This window comes from Pan paniscus, chromosome 7 (genome assembly GCF_029289425.2).
Source record: "Pan paniscus chromosome 7, NHGRI_mPanPan1-v2.0_pri, whole genome shotgun sequence".
NCBI lineage: Eukaryota > Metazoa > Chordata > Mammalia > Primates > Hominidae > Pan > Pan paniscus.
In genome coordinates this window covers 62,820,483-62,839,980 of record NC_073256.2, presented here as the reverse complement: position 1 = coordinate 62,839,980, position 19,498 = coordinate 62,820,483, and the positions used below count along the sequence as shown (strand labels likewise).

Sequence of the window (19,498 nt, the reverse complement as noted above, 5' to 3'; positions counted from 1 at the left end):
AGTGGACCCCAGTTAGATTCTATAACAAGCCCTGGGTGTTCTCAGGCAGCCAGGGGAGGAGGTAGTTACTGATTCTTCCCCAGTCTCTGGGGAGCATCAGTCTTGCAGAAGGTGCTTCTAGGCAGAAGCCTGAGCAACAGCAGAACCTCCTGACTGATTCCCATAGGCTCAGCCTCAGGGCCTCCTAGCCCAGAGACCAGCCCACGGGTCACATTCCTTTCTCTTGCAGTGGGGTATGTGTGCATGTGCATGCATGTGCAAGTGTGTGTGTGTGCATGTGTGTGCATGTCTTCACAAATTCATTCTGTACTACCCCTGCTTCTCTCCATCACTGTTGCCCATCTGCAGGCCGTGGCCTGTATTGCATGAGGAGGGCAGCTGTGAAATTTAGTTGGGGAGGATCCCTTCCCCTCCCCACCCTCTTAAATCCACTCAGAACTGGTGTTTCAGGGAGAGCCTTGGAATCCACAAGTCCAGTGCTTTAAAAGTGAGCCTCAGAAAGGGAGGGGAACAATTCCGTTCCTCCTGGCTGTGGCAGCTGAAAATACCTGGAAATAGATGTGCTTAGAGTCCTGAGAAGACAGAGTGGGGCCTCAAGCCCCAGACACTAGGGGGTCCTGGATCAGTGTTCCAGGCTGGAGGTGCTGGCCTCACAATGCCCTTACCTGCAACTCAGTGAGGAATAGGGTTGCACACACACGCCCCCAACCTGCTTCCTCTCCCTTCCCTCAGTCTACAGCCTTGAGAACTAAGAGCTCACCTAAGCTTTCATCAGTCACTGCTGTATGTGTGCTCTTGTCTCTGTGCGTGTGATAGTGTTTGTAGATTTTCCCACCATACTTGGATGCTTGTATTTTTTACAGAAAAAAAAAATATAGTCACTATCTGAAATATAAGACAATGAAAAGTACATAAAGTCAGCTCCTTGTCATTCATTCAGTGAATATTTATTGAGCACTAGGCCTTCCCAGATACTGGTACCAGGAGTACTGGTGTGAATACAGCAGCCACAGTGCCTGCCCTTAAGAAGCTGACATTCTAGTGAGGGAGACAGACACAAAACAAGTTAATGTGAAATTACCAAGCATGGCACATGCCTATGAAGAAAAGAATAAGGTTCTGGAAGAGAGAGGACCTCAGGGCATCTCCTAAATCCTTATCCATACCCATATCCTTACAATCAATCATGTTTTCCAATGGCTTATTTTAGTGATTTATACATCTTGGCTCAACATCAGAACCATCTGAGGAACTTTTATTTTCTGTACTATGGAAATCTATACCTCACCTGACCTCCTGAATCAGAATTTTCACCCAAGGAGCTATACATTTATGAAGCTCCACAGATTATCTTGAGACATGCAAGACTGAGGACCATTGGCCCATTTAGGAGGCTGTGCACACATGACTCCTGTTTTCTGTGGTGAAAATAGAGGCGAGCTCAACATTCCTGACCCAGCGTGTCTTTCAGATGGTTCCATAGTACCACCTCCTGAGCCCATTCAGCTTTGGCCTGTGGGGTTCTTTTTTTTTTTTTTTTGAGACAGAGTCTCGCTCTGCCACCCAGGCTGGAGTGCAGTGGTGCAATCTCAGCTCACTGCAACCTCCGCCTCCTGGGTTCAAGCGATTCTCCTGCCTCAGCCTCCCAAGTAGCTGGGATTACAGGCAGCCACCACCATGCCTGACTAATTTTTGTACTTTTTTTTTTAAATTAGAGACGGGGTTTCATCATGTTGGCCAGGCTGGTTTCGAACTCCTGACCTCAGATGATCTGCCTGCCTAAGCCTCCCAAAGTGCTGGGATTACAGGCATGAGCCACCGCACCTGGCTGGCCTGTGGGGTTCTTGTAAGCATGGCCACGGCCCCTGCACCCAACAGTGCTTTGGTGGTCTGAGAGGAAGAAGCAAAGGGGCTTCCCCACTGACCCTATTGTGCTGTGGGAGGAAGCCTGACTGGACACATGCAGGACATTGCTCTGTTTTGGAATCATGTGAGGACATGTGTGTGAGTGTGCATCTGTGTATGTGTGCTTGTGTGACTCTACATGTGTGCACGTGTGTATGTGTGATGGTGCATATCTGTCTATATGTGTGTGTACATGCCTGTGTGCCTGGGCATGTGTGTGTGTGCGTATCTGTGTATATGTGCATGTGCGTCTCTGTGTGTGTATATGTGTATGTGTGACTGTGTGTGTCTGTGTGTGTGCACATTAATGGATTTAATATGTTTTTTTAAAAGGAAACCCTCTTTCAAGGCAAAATTCAACTGAATTTGACTCTGCAAATATTGTCAAAGAAAGACCATTTGATTTCATGGTAATTTTTATAATTGATGGAAAAGTGAACACTCAATCTTTTTAATTAATAGACTATTTTTAGAGAAGTTTTAAGCTTACAGAAATTCAGCAGAGAGCACACATAGTTTCTAAGCATTCTTAGACTGTGGTCACCCAGTTTCTCTTATTGTTAACATCTTGCATTGATGTGGTATGTTTGTTATAATTGACAAATAATAATTATTATAATTGACAATAATAATTATTTTTGACAAATAATAATTATTATTGACAAATAATAATAATTATTATTGAGAAATAATGATTATTATTGACAAATAATAATAGTTATTAACTAAAATCTATAACCTACATTAGGCTTCAGCTTTGCGTTATGCACTCTGAGAGTTCTGAGAAAGGCATAGTGTCTCGTATCCACCATTATGTGCCCTACAGAATAGTTCTAACATAAAAATCCTGTGTGCCACCAATTTATCCCTTCTCTCCGACACTCATTTTAAGAAAGAAGACTCTGCTGATGGAGGAACTGCTGAGGGATTCATGGCATCAGGTGTTTTAAGCTGCTCCGTGATGCTTACACTAACTTGTTCACACACAGTGCCATTTCTATTTCCGGTTATGTGATGCGTGTTTTCCTAGTTTGCTATTTTTGATGTTGGGATAAATCCCATAATATAATGGTAAATTTATCATCTTTCTCCTCAAAATCTGCAATTCTGCTGGAGGTCCTCCTTACCATTGATGGCTTCTTAGTGCGTGAGAGAGTCCACCCCCAGCCTGGCAGTGCTGCTCCGTGCCTAGGTCCCCTCAGCCCTGGGCCCCACACTGAGGTTACTGAAGACAACGCCCGGGACAGAGTCAGACCCTGCTTTGGGACGTGGTTAGAGAGCCCACCCCAGACACAGCTCTGTGGATTCCCAGTGTGCCCTCTGCTGGAGGAAGGAGGCCCTGCTACTCACTCCCAAAGAAAGCAGCAATCATTTCACTGGGGAGGGAAGAAAATGCTCCCAAGGATGGGGTTAGGTTTGCCATAAACAAGATTATGTGGCAGGAAGGAGAAAACACCTATCTCCCTCCTTCAGCCCTTGAGCTTTCCAGAGAAGGAAAGTTGGATTGAGGTCACCAAGGGCTTGGAAGAGCTGATTTGGGGAGAGGCATCAACACTCATTCCTCAGTGTCTCAGCCCTGTGTGGTCGTGGGTCTGTGTGAGGTCTCAGCATCTGCCTCTCTCAAGGTCTCTCTTAGGGGACAGCAGGGTGAAAACTGCTGCAGGAAGGGAGGGGAAGCTGATTTGCATAAATAACTTTTTCCCCTGTTGGGTCTGTAGAGCCGTGAAAAGGCCCTGAGGACAACAAACCCCAGTGGAGAAGCCTGGCCCACGTGACTGTCCCCACCATGGCCTGCATGATGCTTCTCCTTGGGCTCCTTGCTTATGGGTCAGGTCAGGGAAAGGGACTCTTCATCCCTGGAGGGACCACACAAAGCAGGATCCAGGTTACCCTTATCCCCATGGCCATAACTCTGTCTCTCTTGTTGGTTTTAGGGGTGGATTCTCAGTCTGTGGTGACCCAGGAGCCATCACTCTCAGGGTCTCCTGGAGGGACGGTCACACTCACCTGTGCCCTGAGCTCTGGCTCAGTCTCTACCAGTCACTACCCCAGCTGGTACCAGCAGACCCCAGGCCAGGCTCCACACATGCTCATCTGCAGCCCAAACACCTGCCCTTCTGGGGTCCCTGGTCGCTTCTCTGGCTCCATCCTTGGGAACAAAGCTGCCCTCACCATCACGGGGACTCAGTAGATGATGACTCGGATCATTACTGTGTGCTGTACATGGGTAGTGGCAATTCCACAGTGATTTAAACCCATGAGGAGGTGCAACTAAAACCTCTTTACATACTCAGAAAGATTCAGCCCTTAGAAGCAAGAGAGAAGGTGAGAGGGTGGGAATGTCAACACCATGAGCTGGGAATCTCCTTGCCCCAGTGTCCTGTGCAAGGGTTCACTGCCAGGTGCCTTATCCAGTCTCTCCCAAGGTGTGTCCATCTCCCCAGTGTGACGCTTCCGTGAATATGTAAACTCATGGTGAGTCACAGAGACGCCTGTGCTCCAGGAAGACTCTTCTTATTCAAAGAGAATCAACTGACATATGCTCATTCATTAATTTGTCCATGGAGACCAATTTAGTATTTCATTTATTACTGAAGTAAGGGCCTTGCCAAGTGCCTTGTTAAAAATGTTCAGTAGGTCTCCAACCTAGACCTACTGAATCAGAAATTTGTGTTGGTGCCTAGTAATTTGTATTTAACAAGATGTACATGAGATTTTTGTTAGCATTAATATTTGGGAAGAGCCTACTTTTATTATTATGAAATTATTCCTGGGGAATCTCTGTTTAAAATGATCTCAGGTAATATTCCATGACCCCCCTCTCCTAAATTCCCATTCAAAACCTCCAGAATGCTCAGAAACAGACTTAAAATCTCAAGCCATGGACAAATTTATAACTTTATTTCTGCAGACAGAGATGGGAGGAATTTCCAAAAACATACGTTCTTAGGTGCCAGGTGTGGTGACTCATGCCTGTAATAACTAATACTTTGGGAGGCTGAGGCACGAGGATTGCTTGAGGCCAAGAGTTTCAGACCATCCTCTTCCACATAGTGAGATTCCATCACTACAAAAAAAAAAAAAAAAAAAAGACATAAGCCCCTTTAGGAATTTCCAAGACCATAAGTTTTCTTAGGGTACATTTAGTAGCTCATATGAATATTTCTGTTATTAGAGACCATCTCCTGTAGGATTGGCTCCAGAATCTCTTCTCCCTCTCACTGAGCTGACCTACCTGCAGCTCTGGTTCTTAGGATCTTTGTAAGACATAGGGATCAGCCTTCCCCATCCTCTACATCTTATCACAGATTATCCCAGCGGATCACAGTTCCACTGAGATCCACTCAGAACCTATATATACTTGTCCTGAACAGTGTCTCTTAACATGACGCTGGCAAGATGAGGAGGACTGAGCAGTGACAAAGACTTGGAGCCACCTGGGGATGACCTGTGACTGCATGGCTGAGCTTTGCTGAGCCGACCTCAGGCTCCCTCCCTGCTCCCCTCCCCTGAGTCTGTCTCCTGGCCACCCTAGATCCAGGAGCTGCCTCCACTTACCTGGGTTCTGGGGTCACCTCAGAGAACCTCTCAGTGAGATAAAGGAGGTGCTGTGGGGGATCTAACACACCTGAGGGCAAATTTCAAGACTGTCCTGCACAGGAAGCCCTGTGAAAAGAAACCAACCAGCCCTACCTGTGTCTGGCACCTGAGTGAGTTTTTAGTCCTGACTCCCTGGTCTCATGGCTGTGTTGAGATTGCAAATGTGCGGTTTATTATCCAGGTCAGGAGAAATCCATGACAGTTTATGAGGACAAAGAAAACAACTACCCCGTGTACTTATCACACAATTAAGACACTGGCCTACTTTGGGAGGCCGAGGCGGGTGGATCACCTGAGGTCAGGAGTTCAAGACCAGCTTGGCCAACATGATGAAACTCCATCTCTACTAAAAATACAAAAAATTAGTCAGGCACTGTGGCGGGCTCCTGTAATCCCAGCTACTTGGGAGGCTGAGGCACGAGAATCGCTTGAACCCGGGAGGCAGAGGTTGCAGTGAGCCGAGATTGTGCCACTGCACCCCAGCCTGGGCAACAAGAGTGAAAGTCTGTCTCAAAAAAAAAAAAAAAAAAAAAAAAGACACTGGCCTTTGATTTGTCAGTGCCCTGGAAGAATCCTGGAAGGAGAGGGTCAAGGTTACTTAGAAGGTGTTGGAGCTCAAACATGAGGATCAGTGGAGAAGACACCTCATAGTGACCCAGAGAGATAAAGGTGGGATCAGTTGAGAGGGTGGGAGATGGGGATTTCTTAAGGTCATTTTGTTGGCTTCTTTCTCATTGCAAAAGATTCAAATTGAAATACACACATGATTTTCCTAATAAATGCTTATGAGGCTTCCCATTAAGTTTAATTATCTTTCTTGCCTTAATGAAAATAACATAGAAAGTAAGAAATGAAATATACTTCTGTAATTTCTTACAGATTGTGTATTTTTAGACTAGAGGAAATCATTACTTCTAAAGGAAAACTACTAGGATTGTTTGCATTTTAATCTGGGATCCTACATGATGGCTACAGATACAGCTATTGTGCAAGATTTTAACCTGGAATTTCTGCCAATTCAATAACAGAGGCAATAAAAATGGATATGAATATTATAAAGACAGAATTCATTTATTTTAAAAGTTTTGAATGCTATGAATATCTACCAAGAATAAAATACATTGTACTGAAAATTTATTAGAATGAATTTTAGAATTGCCAAATTTGCAACTAATGAAATAAAATGTATTACAAAGAGTTCAAAATCCTTATTTTTTGGTCTCAGTAGACAAAAATAAACATTGAATTTATCTATTAGAAAATAACTAGTAAATTTAGTAAATTATATAAAAGAAAATTTGAACAAATGGTACAACAGGCCAGGTGCGGTGGCTCAGGCCTGTGAATCCCAGCACTTTGGGAGGCCTAGGCGGGCAGATCACCTGAGGTCAGGAGTTTGAGACCAGCCTATCCAACCTGGTGAAACCCCATTTCTATTAAAAATACAAAAATTAGCCGGGTGTGATGGTGAGCACCTGTAATCCCAGCTACTTGGGAGGCTGAGGCAGGAGAATCGCTTGAACCTGGGAGGCACAATTTGCAGTGAGCCGAGATTATGCCACTGCACTCCAGCCTGGGCAACACAGCAAGATTCTGTCTCAAAAAAAAAATTGGTAAAACATTTTCTTATCTGAGGACATCAAATAAAAAAAATTCAGGCCAGATGCAGTGGCTCACACCTGTAATCCCAACTACTTTACGAGGTCAAGGTGGTAGGATCTCTTGATCCCAGGAGTTCAGTACCACCCAGGGCAACATAGTGAGATCTAATCTCCAGTGAAAATTATTAAATTTAAATGTAACTAAAATTATTTAATTAAAAATAATTAAAATTAGCCAGGCATGCTGGCCTGTGCCTGAGTCCCAGCTACTAAGGAGGCTGAGATTGGAGGATTGCTCAAGCCTGGAAGGTCGAGACTTCCTGCTGTGAGCTGAGATCCTGCCACTGCACCACAGCATGGGCAACATGGTGCTCAAAAAACAAAGCAAAACAAAAATTCAGCAAGTAGATTGGTGATGTAAATGCATTGTTATTATTTTTATCATTGTTTGCTTGTGTAGGTTTTCCTCTGAGAAGGTGGACGGAGGGTGTTAGCAGAGGAGATAGCGCAGCCCCCTTAGATATCAGAAACAGGGATCTATGGTAAATGGAAAATGCCAGTCACTTGTCACCATGCACGGGCGGCTATACCCTCCCTGTGTCAGGCTCTGTGCCAGCAGTGATGGGCCCCATGTGCCCCCTTCAGGGTCCTGCATGCCATCTGCGCTACCCTCCAAACTCCCAAGGGCTGGGCATTGGTGCCTGTGTTGTTATGACGACTCAGCACTGTGTCCTCCCTGAGAGGAGCAGAGTCTGTAGAGGGTTCTAGTATCTGCTTCCTGTCTGATCCTCCCATGGGACAAACTTTGCATCTCACCTACCAGCCTCCTGTGTCTAAAGAATAAATGTCAGACTGCAGCTGTCTTCTCAGGTGGAACAGAGATCACCAGGAGGAGAACACACTTGCATAAACATCTCCTCCTCTTTCAGAGCAACAAAGATAAAAAGAGGCCTGAACCAGCAGCCTTCATTACAGGCAAGAGTACTGTGTCCACTGTGGCCTGGACAACTGTCTTCTTCATGCTCCACCATTATTGCACAGGTGAGGACAGAATTTGGTTGTCCAGGGTGAGTTCCTTAGCTTGTCAGCCCCTCTGGCTCAGACCCCCAAGGGACTTCACCCTGGCCCCGCCCCAGCCCCCATGTGAGTCTGCGTCTGCAGTTCTTTCTCCCAGCCTGTGCTGACTCAGTGCCCTCCCTCACTGCATTGCCTGGAGCATCAGCCACACTCACCTGCACCCTGAGCAGTGGGGCTTCAGTGTTGGTGACTGCAATGTACTGCTTCCAGCAGAGGCCAGGGAGTCCTCCCAGGTTTCTCTTGAGATACTCCTCAAACTCTAGTAAGCTACAGGGCTCTGGGGTCCCATCTGCTTCTCTGGATCCAAAGATGCCTCAGCCAATGCAGGGATTCTGCACATCCTTGGGCTGCAGCCTGAGGACAAGGCTTACTATTATTGTTGTAGCAGCTTGCAGGCTTACACAGTGCCCCAGACCCATGGGGAAGTGAGGCGCTAACCTACTCTCTTTTCCCCTTGCCTGGTGCAGTCACCCCGCTAGTGGTTCTGACCAAGTCCAGCTCAGGGGGTGACTTCTGTTGTCAGATCTTCAAATAGCAACTGATTTTCCCAAATGGATCTGACAATGTGGTACCATTTTCTTCAGTTTAACTTTTAAATCAGTTCACTTCTCATTTCTTTTCACTCTGTTCATGGTTATTCAGGAAGAAATGTTTTGTTTAAAGCTAAAAATCTCTCAGTGGAGACTTTGGAGGAGGCCCAAAGAGGCTGGTTCAGGCCATGCCCAGCTCAGGGTCCAGGAGTGATACGGAGATGCTTCTGCTCAGAGGGCGTCAGTCTGGGCCCTGGATACAGCACCCACATGCAGGAGAGAGCTCTATTCTCTATACTAGCGATGAACCATCACTCATTTTAAAATAATCTTCCTGGAGGAACAGAAAACCATGGGGTGAGGCTGCTCTAAGAGTCACAGGAATAAACTTGGCTGGAGGGCAGAGAGGGGAGCCAGACACCAGTGGACCCAGTCATTAGTGCTGCTCATGACCTTGAGCCCCTGACCATGTGAGATTGCCAAGGTGTGGGATAAATCTAAGACATTTTAGGTGGGAAAATAAGACAAGCATCCTCATTTCTTCATGACTCAGTGAAGGCACCAGCCTTGGCTCTGTGGGTTTCCTGGAAGATGCTGGAAATGGGGGAGTATGTCATGTTGCCTAGCAGGTGTTGGGACTCAAACATGAAGATCAGTGATAAAAATAAATTAACAGAGCCAAAATAAATAAAATTAAATGTTTATAATAAGTTAAGAATAATATAATACCTTTATTATAAAGACAGGGTAAGTCATAAGGGTGGAAACAGTGGATTTACCTCAAGGCCTTTTTTTTTTTTTTTTGCAATGGAGTTTTGCTCTGTTGCTCAGGCTGGAGTGCAGCGGTGTGATCTTGGCTCACCACAACCTCCACCTACTGGGTTCAAGTGATTCTCCTGCTCAGCCTCCCAAGTAGCTGGGATTACAGGTGCCCACGACCACACCTGGCTAATTTTTGTATTTTTAGTAGATATGGGGTTTCACCATGTTGGCCAGGCTGGTCTTGAACTCCTGACCTCAGATAGTCTGCCCACTTCAGCCTCCCAAAGTGCTGGGATTACAGACGTGAGCCACTGCACCCAGCCACCTCAAGGCCTTTTTATTAACCCTTTCCCGTTGCAATATTTTCCTTTTTTTTTAGAGTTGAGATCTTGCTTCATTGCTCAGGCTGGAGAGCAGTAGGGGGATGGGGTCACTGAAGCATTGACCTCATCTGCAAAATATTCAAATATAAAAATATTAAATAAGCATTTCAATAAATGCTGAAGAAACTTCCCATTAATTTCAGTCAATGTCTTCATAAAAATAAATATAAAATTAATGAAATAGATTATAATTCCCTAGTGTCTTAATGACAGTGAGTCTTTAACCTAGATGGGGTGCCCCACCCCTGGATCAGCCTCCTGGGTCAGCCCTACCCAGCCAGGCCCTCCACTCTGTCCCCTGCCTTATACTTTCATCTACACCCTTGTGGGCCACTGGAAAGGAGGTATCCAGCAGCCTTTTTTTTTTTCTTTCTGCTGTGCTGCTCAAATGGGGGGAAGGAGGCATCCAGAACCATGAGCCATTAAAAACAACTAAGGAATAGAGAAAAGCATTAGTCCTCAAGGTGAGATACTAGGACTGTTTCTATGTTAATCTAGAACCACCCATGACGGCTGCTGACAGAGCTGTTAAGAACAAATTTAACCTGGAATACTGTCAAATCATAGTAGAAATAACAAAAAGAATAACGATATTTCAAAATGAAGATTCATTTGTTTAATTTAAAAATGTCACATATTCTACCTAGAAGATAAGAGATTTTACTACAAATTCATTAGAAGTTTCCTTCATGGCATGGACCACTGATGTCCCTGCACCTAACCTCTGCCTTCTTGGGTGGTGTGATGTTACAGGTTGGGGCAGCATCCATGTCCCACACTCCTCGGGGTAGAAGCGGGGAGCAGAGGCAGGAGCCTGAGCCTGTGGCATTGGCTGGGCCAAGGATGACCTTACCAAGGCTTTCTCCTTGTCAGCCATCCGCACATGCAGGTGGTCTGGCAGTGGCACTGTGAAACCCAGGCACTGGAGTTTCCCCTGCATGGCCCAGTGGTGACTGTGGTGGCCATCAGCATCTGGGGCAGATAAAGCCGTGTGAGCTGGCAGGTTGTGGCCACCATTCCAACAATGCTATGTGAAATACATATATCCGAAAACAATCAATGCTGTTCCAAATGTATTAATTATGTAATAGCTGTTTTAAGTCACACAATTTTTAAAAATGACTTGAATCTAATATGTTTCTTTTATTTTTAAAACTCTCTAACATAGATTCAAGGATAAAAATGATAAATTGATCAGACATTTTATATTATGAGTTCAGTAACGTTGTTAAAAAGTATATTCATCTAAGGTTAGGAGTGTTGTCAGAACGAGAATGCGTTCTGTAGTAAATTTGTGAAACAATAGTTTTGGAATTGCCTTACTTAGCATTCTGGTGGTTTAAAATTAGTTTATATTGTAAATATTACTTACTAGGCTTGTAGAATAAAGTGTCACTGTTTATCTTTTTTTTTCCCATTATGAGAATCTATTTATTTTTGGAGGAAATTACTTTTGTTGCACTCTTCACCTACTGATGATAAGTAATCCTAGAATGTTTGCAAAAAGCTCCTTTTGTTGTATAATAAAACAGTTGCTATTCTCGTTCCATTTATTTAAGGTCACTTTTTTTTGACTTGCTGGAGAAAATGTTTGTTCAATTATTGACAAATATTTACTGAACACCTGCTCTGTGCCACGTACTCCTGTGTCAGATGCTGGCTATATGTTGGTGAATAAAACAGACTTTCTCCTTATAGAAATTGTGTCTAGTGAGCACAGGAGTAAATTCTGTGAGTGCTATGATGGAGAGTCAAACTGAGCGCTCTTAGATTTGCCAACATGTAACATGTTGTTCTTACCAATTTCTTTTATTAAAATAAATGTTAGCGTACAAAGATAATCTGTTTTAATGTATATTCAGAAATATCTGTTTCTATGAGTTAAGAGTATCTGCACAGATACAGCACAGATAATTTATAGTAGGCATCAGATATAAATAATATAAAAGTAAATGAAGTGTTTTCCCAGAGCTTGATCTAGTTTCTGATTTGATATTTTAATAACATACATAAAATATCACTTTATAAAGAAGAATTGTTCCACACTATAGAAACTTCCCTAACAGGTTTAAAATACCTTCTTGGAAAAATATCAACACCATCTTTAATGTGAAGGAAATCTGATTGTCCAAATACATCTGTTAAGATGTAACATATGAATAGGTAACACACTGTGTAAGATTACTTATAAGACATATTTTAAAGATTTTAAAAATACTTAATGTGCTCACTTTGTGCTATAACTTATAAAATTTCTGCTGTGTGGTGGTGACTTACTTGTAAGAAATGAGAGGTGGCAGGGCGCAGGTGCAGACTGTGGTTGGGTGGGTCAGCTGACCCCAGGGTCCTTTGAACTGATTTAGGCCACTTGCCTTGGTCTCAGAAGCACCACTGTCGTAGCCAGTCAGTCACAGGGCATCCAGCAGCTGCTGCAGGTTGAGAAGCAGGCCGTTGAGAAGGTGTCAGAGGCCTGCAGCCAAAAGAACTAGAGGCTGAAGCAGGCCAAAGTGGCAGTTCAGGCTGAAATTGAATAGTGCCACCTGCAGAGGGAGAAAGAGTTCAAGGCCAAGGAAGCTGTGGCACTGGGATCCCAAGGCAGCTGCAGCACGGAAGTGGAGGAGACCCAGGATAAAATGACCATCCTCCAGACCTACTTTCAGCGGAACAGGGAAGAGGGTGTGGATAACCTCTTGGCCTTTGCGGCATCCAGCCAGAAATTCATGAAAACTACGGCATAAATGGATAGGAGGAGAAGCGCCTGTTCCATGGACTGGCATTTTAGCTGCCCTCATGAAATAAGAAACTTTAGCAAGCTCTAGTTATATTCTAATGAGAAGGCATTTAATTATTTCTGTATGTTGTATAGTTGGTCCCTTCACTTTATGGAGAGCAGCAAATCCAGTTTCTTGTGCAGACATAGAACTAAATGTGTCATCCTTTTACTTCATGTTTCTTAGGAATTTAATGGTTATGTGCTGTCTGTTTTCCTATGCCTTTTGGCTCAAGTAACATATAGCAATGTTGACTTTTTCTTTTTTAGATCTAGTAAAACAACAACAACAACAAAACAATCTTTGAAGAAAGGAAGGGATTAAGTATTTTTCCTCTAATACTTTCTTGAAGGTCAATGAAAAAGTGGTAAATAGTTATTTGTAACCTGTGTGAAGCAGCAGCCAGCCTTAAAGGAGTCCATTCCTTCCAAGGCTTAGAACAGTGACTACTGCTGTAATTGCTTAGGCTGATGTTAGTTTCTCTTAATCAAAATTACTATGTGATAGAATTCATGTTATTACTTGGTGTACTGAAAATAATTTAAAAGTAAAGACTCTGTCATGCAAGAAAGGAAACAATGAGAGGCAAAGAATGTTAAAATAGAAAAAATGTTTTTATGAGAGAGTTAACCTTTTAATGGCAACTATATGTGAATAAAATTAAACCATCACTTAAAATATTCATTAGAATGAATAATAGAATAACCAAGTTCATAATTAGTAAGATAAAATATATTGTTGTTTTTTCGTTATTTTTAAATTCATATTAGAATTTCTGTCAGTGTTTGAACATTCATATTTATAGTTTGTACATTTTCACCTTCCAAGGTTTAAAATGAGAACCACACTACATCGCAAAAGGTAACTAGTAAACATTTCACAATTGTGTGAATATCCACTCACTCTCACTCTCTTAACTTCTTTCCTTAATTTCTTTTCTTGCTATAATTTACAATGAAGTGTGCCCCACTCATATCTCAGCAAAGTTTCAGATATTATGGATTCATCACATGTATATTCTTTTAAAATATACTTCTGTCAACAGACTTGATAACTATTATGTACACCACAAAAACAAATTTTACATAAATTATATGGCATACTTTTATCTTTGTAATTGAAATGACACAAACTCATTTACACCAAAATTGGCAATAAGACCCAGTTTGAATATTTATTTCCTTTAAAACCCTTACCCTTTAGGGTTTTAACCTACCATGAGTCCTTAATGTAAATGTTATATACTCCAAACTATTTAACATTAGTAAGCACCCTATACAAGTAAAAATTCTGTTCAAAAGTAAAACATAGCTGTAGTAATGTTTCCAATAGAAATAAAATCCCTGCATTTCTGTGGTTATAAACTGGTATGACAAATACTGTAGAGGAAAACATTCTTATGACACAAAATTAAAAATATCAGAAAGAATTTTTTAAATTAAAACATACACATGAACAAATAAGACATTCAAAATGAAAGTATTAAAAGAGAGAGGGAGAGAAATTCTAATTACCTGCCAGCCCCCCAGTTCTCCCTTTGCCATTGTGACTATTGGAGAAAGTTCTACACTGTGCAGAAGTCAGGGGACCACACAGGCTCTGGCACACCATGAGCTGGGCTCAGAAAAGGAGCGAGGGTATGCCAGGAGCCAGAGGGAAATGGACTTCAGAATTTTGCGTCGTCTCTCCTCGACACAGGACATAACGTTTTCTGAGCAGAGCTGGGCGTTAAGTAGGCAGATGATGTGGGTGACAGAGAGGCATCAAGACAGCTACAGGGGGGCTGCCAGGGTCCCCGGCAGAGTCACACACACAGCCAGCAGCCACAAGTCGCTTCCAATCAGTATCTTAGAGTTTCATGGTGAGTATCAGGATCTGAGGTCACTATGCTGCAGGTATTCCTGGGGCCCATTGCCCTTCCGTTAAGATTTCCCACATAATTTAAGAGGGAGTAACAGGAGCTGCCACTTGTGAGTGCCTCATAGTAGCTTAGGCTTCTGCCCTGCAGGGACCCCGCCCTTTCCTCTGACTTCTTGTCTGTAACAAGACACTGGTGTTGATTTGGAAGGGGAGCCAGACACCGGGTGCTTCCCTGACATTTGCTGGTCTCTAGCTAAGAGGTTGAGGGAACCCATACCTTAGAGCAAAAGAAGAGCAGTACAGAAGCAATATGCCTGGTTGAGAGATCTGCCTCCGCCTACATCCTTCAGTGGGGTGTATGCCATCCTGCTTTTCCATGTCACACTGAAAGAGCGCTATTAATGGAGAAGACGGAGACAATGATGATTTATTTAGGAAGTGTGAATCCCAACACTGACACATTGAGGAGAATCCTTCTGGAGCTTGTATCTCACAGAATGCCTGCCTCTGCATCACCACAATGCATGCTCACAATTTACTTTTAAAGAAAATGGAAACAGATCCAGAAAGCCCCAATGAGCTGTTCCATTTAAGAAGAGAGGGAGTTTAAATCACAGTAACTCAAAACATAATTTCTGGGTTTATTGTGGGCCCAGGAATAGCAGAACAGGTTTTTCTACATGTAGCAGGGCCATGGTCTCCAAAAGATTTGCAATCCACTCTTAAATTTGGGGGTGCCAGGGGACAGGTCATGTGTGTGTTGGTTGTGAGAGGGGCACAATACTGCGTGCTTTTTAGAGGATACTCTCATGGCCCATCCAAGGCTTACCGCTTGGCATGTTACCCAATTCTTTAACATCCACGATGATGAACAGGTGTTAGTTCTGCACCCTGAGGTTTCAATATCCATCATGATGATCCGTGAGAAGGAACTTATTTCCTCTGCAGCACAAGTTGAGGTGTCTGGATGACAACCAACGATATTAAGCGATGCTGTGGACATGATGCCAGTCTGGCTTTTCCTGGGCCCGTTGAAAGGATTAGGCAGATGTTTAGGGCCAGCCCTCACCCAGCACAAAGCAATAAAAGATCCTTATGCTTCTTCTAGCCTGACTAGGTCAGAGCCTACTAAGGGTTACAGACACTGAGGGGAAACAAAACAAGCAATAAAAACAAATCACAGTACAGTACACTGAGAAATCACACGTGTTCACATGTGCAGCCACTCGAGAACCGCACACAACTACAACTAGAGAAGATACCGGGATTAACGTGCTTTGCTCATATCTGTTCATTAAACAAAAAACGTTATGATGCATAACATGATTGAAAGTTAACAGTAACATTTCAGGTGGGGGGCTGGGGGAGGGATAGCATTGGGAGAAATACCTAATGTAAAGGACGAGTTGATGGGTGCAGCAAACCAATATGGCACATGTATACCTATGTAATAAAACTGCACGTTGTGCACATGTACCCTAGAACTTAAAGTATAATAATAATATAAAAAATAAAAAGAAAAAAGAAAAAAGAAAAAAAAACCAGTAACATTTCATACTACCGCAGGGTTGTGATATGCAAATTTAAAATATTTAAACAGAAAGCTTTACAAAATAATCCTATTACATAAGCAACATTCACATAGAATTATATAAGTAAATTATACAATATATTTTATTTTATTTTATTATTATTAGTTTTCTTGAGACGGAGTCTTGCTCTTTCACCCAGGCTGGAGTGCGGTGGCGCAATCTCGGCTCACTGCAAGCTCCACCTCCCAGGTTAACGGCCATTCTCCTGCCTCAGCCTCCCGAGTAGCTGGGACTACTGGCGCCCACCACCACGCCCAGCTAATTTTTTGAAATTATAAAATATTTAAGCAGCAGCAACATATGCTGACATTTAAGACGAAGTGAAGCTTGGTTGTGGCACAGAGACCAATGCACAAATAAGGAGAGGCCCCACTGCAGCCTCCACAATCTGGGGCAGGAGTGGAGAAGCCCCAGATCATACTACTTTACATCCTTCCTTCCTATATTACACATGTGTACACCTCTTAAATCTTTATGGAAATGTTTAACAAAATAATACAACCAGCTACAGCAACAATGTACTGCTATCCTGGCTCAAGGCATCTTTACCGTAACTACGAGCAGTTCTTGCCAAGCAGTTCTTGAAAGATGTAGGGGCAGGGGTTTCCAATCTTTGACCTCTTTACTTTAGATTTTTTTTTTTTTTTTTTTTTTTTCTGAGATGGAGTTTCGCTCTTGTTGCCCAGGCTGGAGTGCAATGGTCCAATCTCAGGTGACTGCAACCTCCCCCTCCCAGGTTCGAGCGATTCTCGTGCCTCAGCCTCCCGAGTAGCTGGGATTACAGGCGCTCGCCATCATGCCTGGCTAACTTTTTGTATTTTTAGCAGAGACGGGGTTTCACCATGTTGCCCAGGCTGGTCTCGAACTCCTGACGTCAGGTGATCCACCTGCCTCGGCCTCCAAATGTGCCGGGATTACAGATGTGAGCCACTGCGCCCGGCCTGCTTCAGATTTTAATCACCCTCAGTTGGAGCTGCTTCCCCGGGGCCACTCCTCGCACTCCACATCCTGCAACTCTATGACTTCTACCTTCAAATTCGTCCTCTCACCCTGGACCTGGAAAAGCAGGTGAGGACCCATGAACAACCCGTGGTCAGTCCCTGGGTAGCCCTCCTGGCCTGTGCAGAGCCCCGCTTGGGGGTCCTGCGTGGGCCCAGGGACAGGCGGAGGGTGCACAGTGACAGTCACGGAAGCGGATGCCATCACAGTGGTGATGGAGAACACTGCAGGCCTCAGGCGGCTCGGCTCTGGCCGGGGTTGACAGATCAGCTGCTGTGGCGGCCGCGGCCGGGGTCAGACCCTGCGCCTTCCACTGCCACATTGCGCGGGTCCCAAGGTCTCTGACAGAGGGCTAGAGCCGACACCCAGCGAGCCTGTCCTGCGCGTTCCCTGCGGCTCCAGCTTTCCCCACCCGACCTCCGCCCCGCGCCGCGACCCCTCAGCGCAGAAAGAGCCAGCAAATCCCTGCGGTCCCGCCGGCGGCGTGGGCTCCCTCGGCCCCTCCCGGGTGTAGGGCACCTGCAGAGCCGCTGGGTGCGAGGGGGCCCGGCGGGTCCCAGTGCTGCCGCTGCTCCTGAGGTGGCAGCTCCCAGCGGTGGTGGCTCCATGAGATGGAGGTTCCCTGCGGTGACGGCTCCCGGTGGCCGTGGCGGCTCCTGGAGGTGGCGGCTCCCAGCGATGGCGGCTCCCGGGAGATGGAGGCTTCTGGCGGTGGCGGCTCCCGGCTGTGGCAGCTCCCAGCGGTGGCGGCTCCTGGAAATGGAGGCTCCCGCCGGTGACTGCTCCAGGCAGTGGCGGCTCCCGGGGGTGGCTGCTTGGTCCGCTGGGCTTGGGCTGCTGGGTTCGCGGTGCTGTGTGGCCCGGCCTCCGCTTTCCTGTGCTCCTACACAACCCACGGAACCATCCCGTCTCCGAGTGGCGCTGCTCTGGCTCCCGGACCCAGGGACTGTGCCGTGTGTGTGCAGCGTGCAGCGGCTGCAGCGGCTCCGTTATTGAGTAGATGAGATGGAAGAAGAAAAAAAGAACTCCCTCCATTTGGAGAAAGAAGGAGGGGAAGGGGAGACAGCAAGCGAAAGAGGAAAAGGCTATATTGCTTTTTATGTAATTCCTTAAAATTTCAGACTGTTTATTATTCTACTCTCATTAAAATGATAAACTTCCAATGTATCTAAAAGAAAACAACCACAAAACTCAGCAAATAATACAGGAGGTAATTTGAACAAATGGTGAAATATTTTCTTTTTTTTTTCTTTTTTTTTTTTATTATACTTTAAGTGTTAGGGTACATGTGCACATTGTGCAGGTTAGCAAATGGTGAAATATTTTCTAACCTGAGGAAAGTAATAAAAATTTCAACAACGAGTAGATAGGTTCTGTGGGCCATTTCATTATTTTATTATTGTGTGTTTGTATGTGTTTTCCCTTGAGATGGTGCGCAGGTGGGTGTCAGCAGAGGAGACAGCACAGGACCCTCAGATGCCAGAAGCAGGGATTGGTAAATGTGAAACACCAGTCACTGTCACCATGCAGGGGTGGCTGCGCCCTCCCTGTGTCAGCCTCTGTGCTGGCAGAGGTGGCCCTGGTGCCCTTTTAGGGTCCTGCCTGCACTCTGCACTCACTCAGCCAGCCCCATCTTCTAGAACTGAGGGTCATCTCCTTCTGCACTGGAGCAAGCAGCAGAGTCCTGTGGACACTGTGGCCTGGGTCCCCAGCTCCTAGGAGAAGCCCCATACAGTGACGCCTGCTGTTTCCCACAGCGCTCAGGGGTCTCTGTGGGAGCTCTTGTTCCAGGTCTGGCCTGGTGGCCTCCCTTACTACTCTGGCCTCCTGTCTGAGGCTGAGGGTGAGCATTCCCATTCAGGAGGTGGACAGAGCCCAGTGCAGCCCAGGGCCCCTACCCCCAGGGAAACGAGGCCCAAGCCTCTTGTCTGATCTCCTCTAGGACCCCTAGATCCCTTCTCTCCTCTTGTCACTAAGGCCAGAATAAGGGAAACGCAGGCACTTCTCCTTCCTGGAGCAACGATCTGAGACCTTCACTGAATTGGTAACCTTTTATCCCCCCAATATTTATGCTTAACTATTAAGATAAATCATCTCAGCCCAGTCATTGCCACAAAGGCAGGAAGCTCAGGTGGAAAATACTCTGGTCATCCCATGTGTCTGGGCATGTGACCTTGATGTGTGTTTGTGCCCATGTCTCAGGACAAGTTTTGGGTTAGGGGAGTAGTCAGCATGTGGCCCAGGGGAAAGGTGTTGAGGTTTGTGGAGTCAAAGAGGAAACTCATGCACATTAGTGCTCTTTATCTATAAGGCAGCCTGTGAAGTCTGCAGGTTCTGAGACTGTCTGCAAGTGGATCGGTAACGTGCCCTAGGATGGACGACTGGGACACCACAAAGGAAAAAGACAGGCTACACAGT

The 19,498-nt window shown here is 45.1% G+C and overlaps 1 protein-coding gene, 1 pseudogene and 1 gene segment (V, D, J or C); 2 read left to right on the top strand and 1 right to left on the bottom strand.

Annotated features, from left to right (window-relative positions):
* The first annotated feature begins 3,484 nt into the window (after nt 1-3,484).
* Nucleotides 3,485-4,166, top strand: LOC100978840 (immunoglobulin lambda variable 8-61-like). The segment is given in 2 exon segments: nt 3,485-3,737; nt 3,840-4,166. Coding segments are annotated over 2 exon segments (303 nt in total).
* Nucleotides 4,167-10,364: 6,198 nt separating this feature from the next.
* Nucleotides 10,365-12,953, top strand: LOC100979516 (V-type proton ATPase subunit G 1-like; annotated as a pseudogene).
* On the bottom strand, nt 12,135-18,764 carry LOC103786893 (proline-rich proteoglycan 2). Of its 2 annotated transcripts, XR_008955843.2 has the most exons (2): nt 14,767-18,764; nt 12,135-12,398 (listed from the first exon to the last, which is right to left on the bottom strand). XR_008955843.2 is itself a non-coding variant. In XM_057303001.2 (1 exon), exon 1 carries the CDS (start codon nt 18,113-18,115, stop codon nt 17,375-17,377), a length of 741 nt encoding a protein of 246 aa, XP_057158984.1. In that variant the 5' UTR covers nt 18,116-18,764; the 3' UTR covers nt 13,220-17,374. The 2 variants fall into 2 exon arrangements, 1 of the variants encoding a protein (XP_057158984.1); XM_057303001.2 differs by lacking the exon at nt 12,135-12,398 and having other exon boundaries at nt 13,220-18,764.
* Nucleotides 18,765-19,498: the final 734 nt, after the last annotated feature.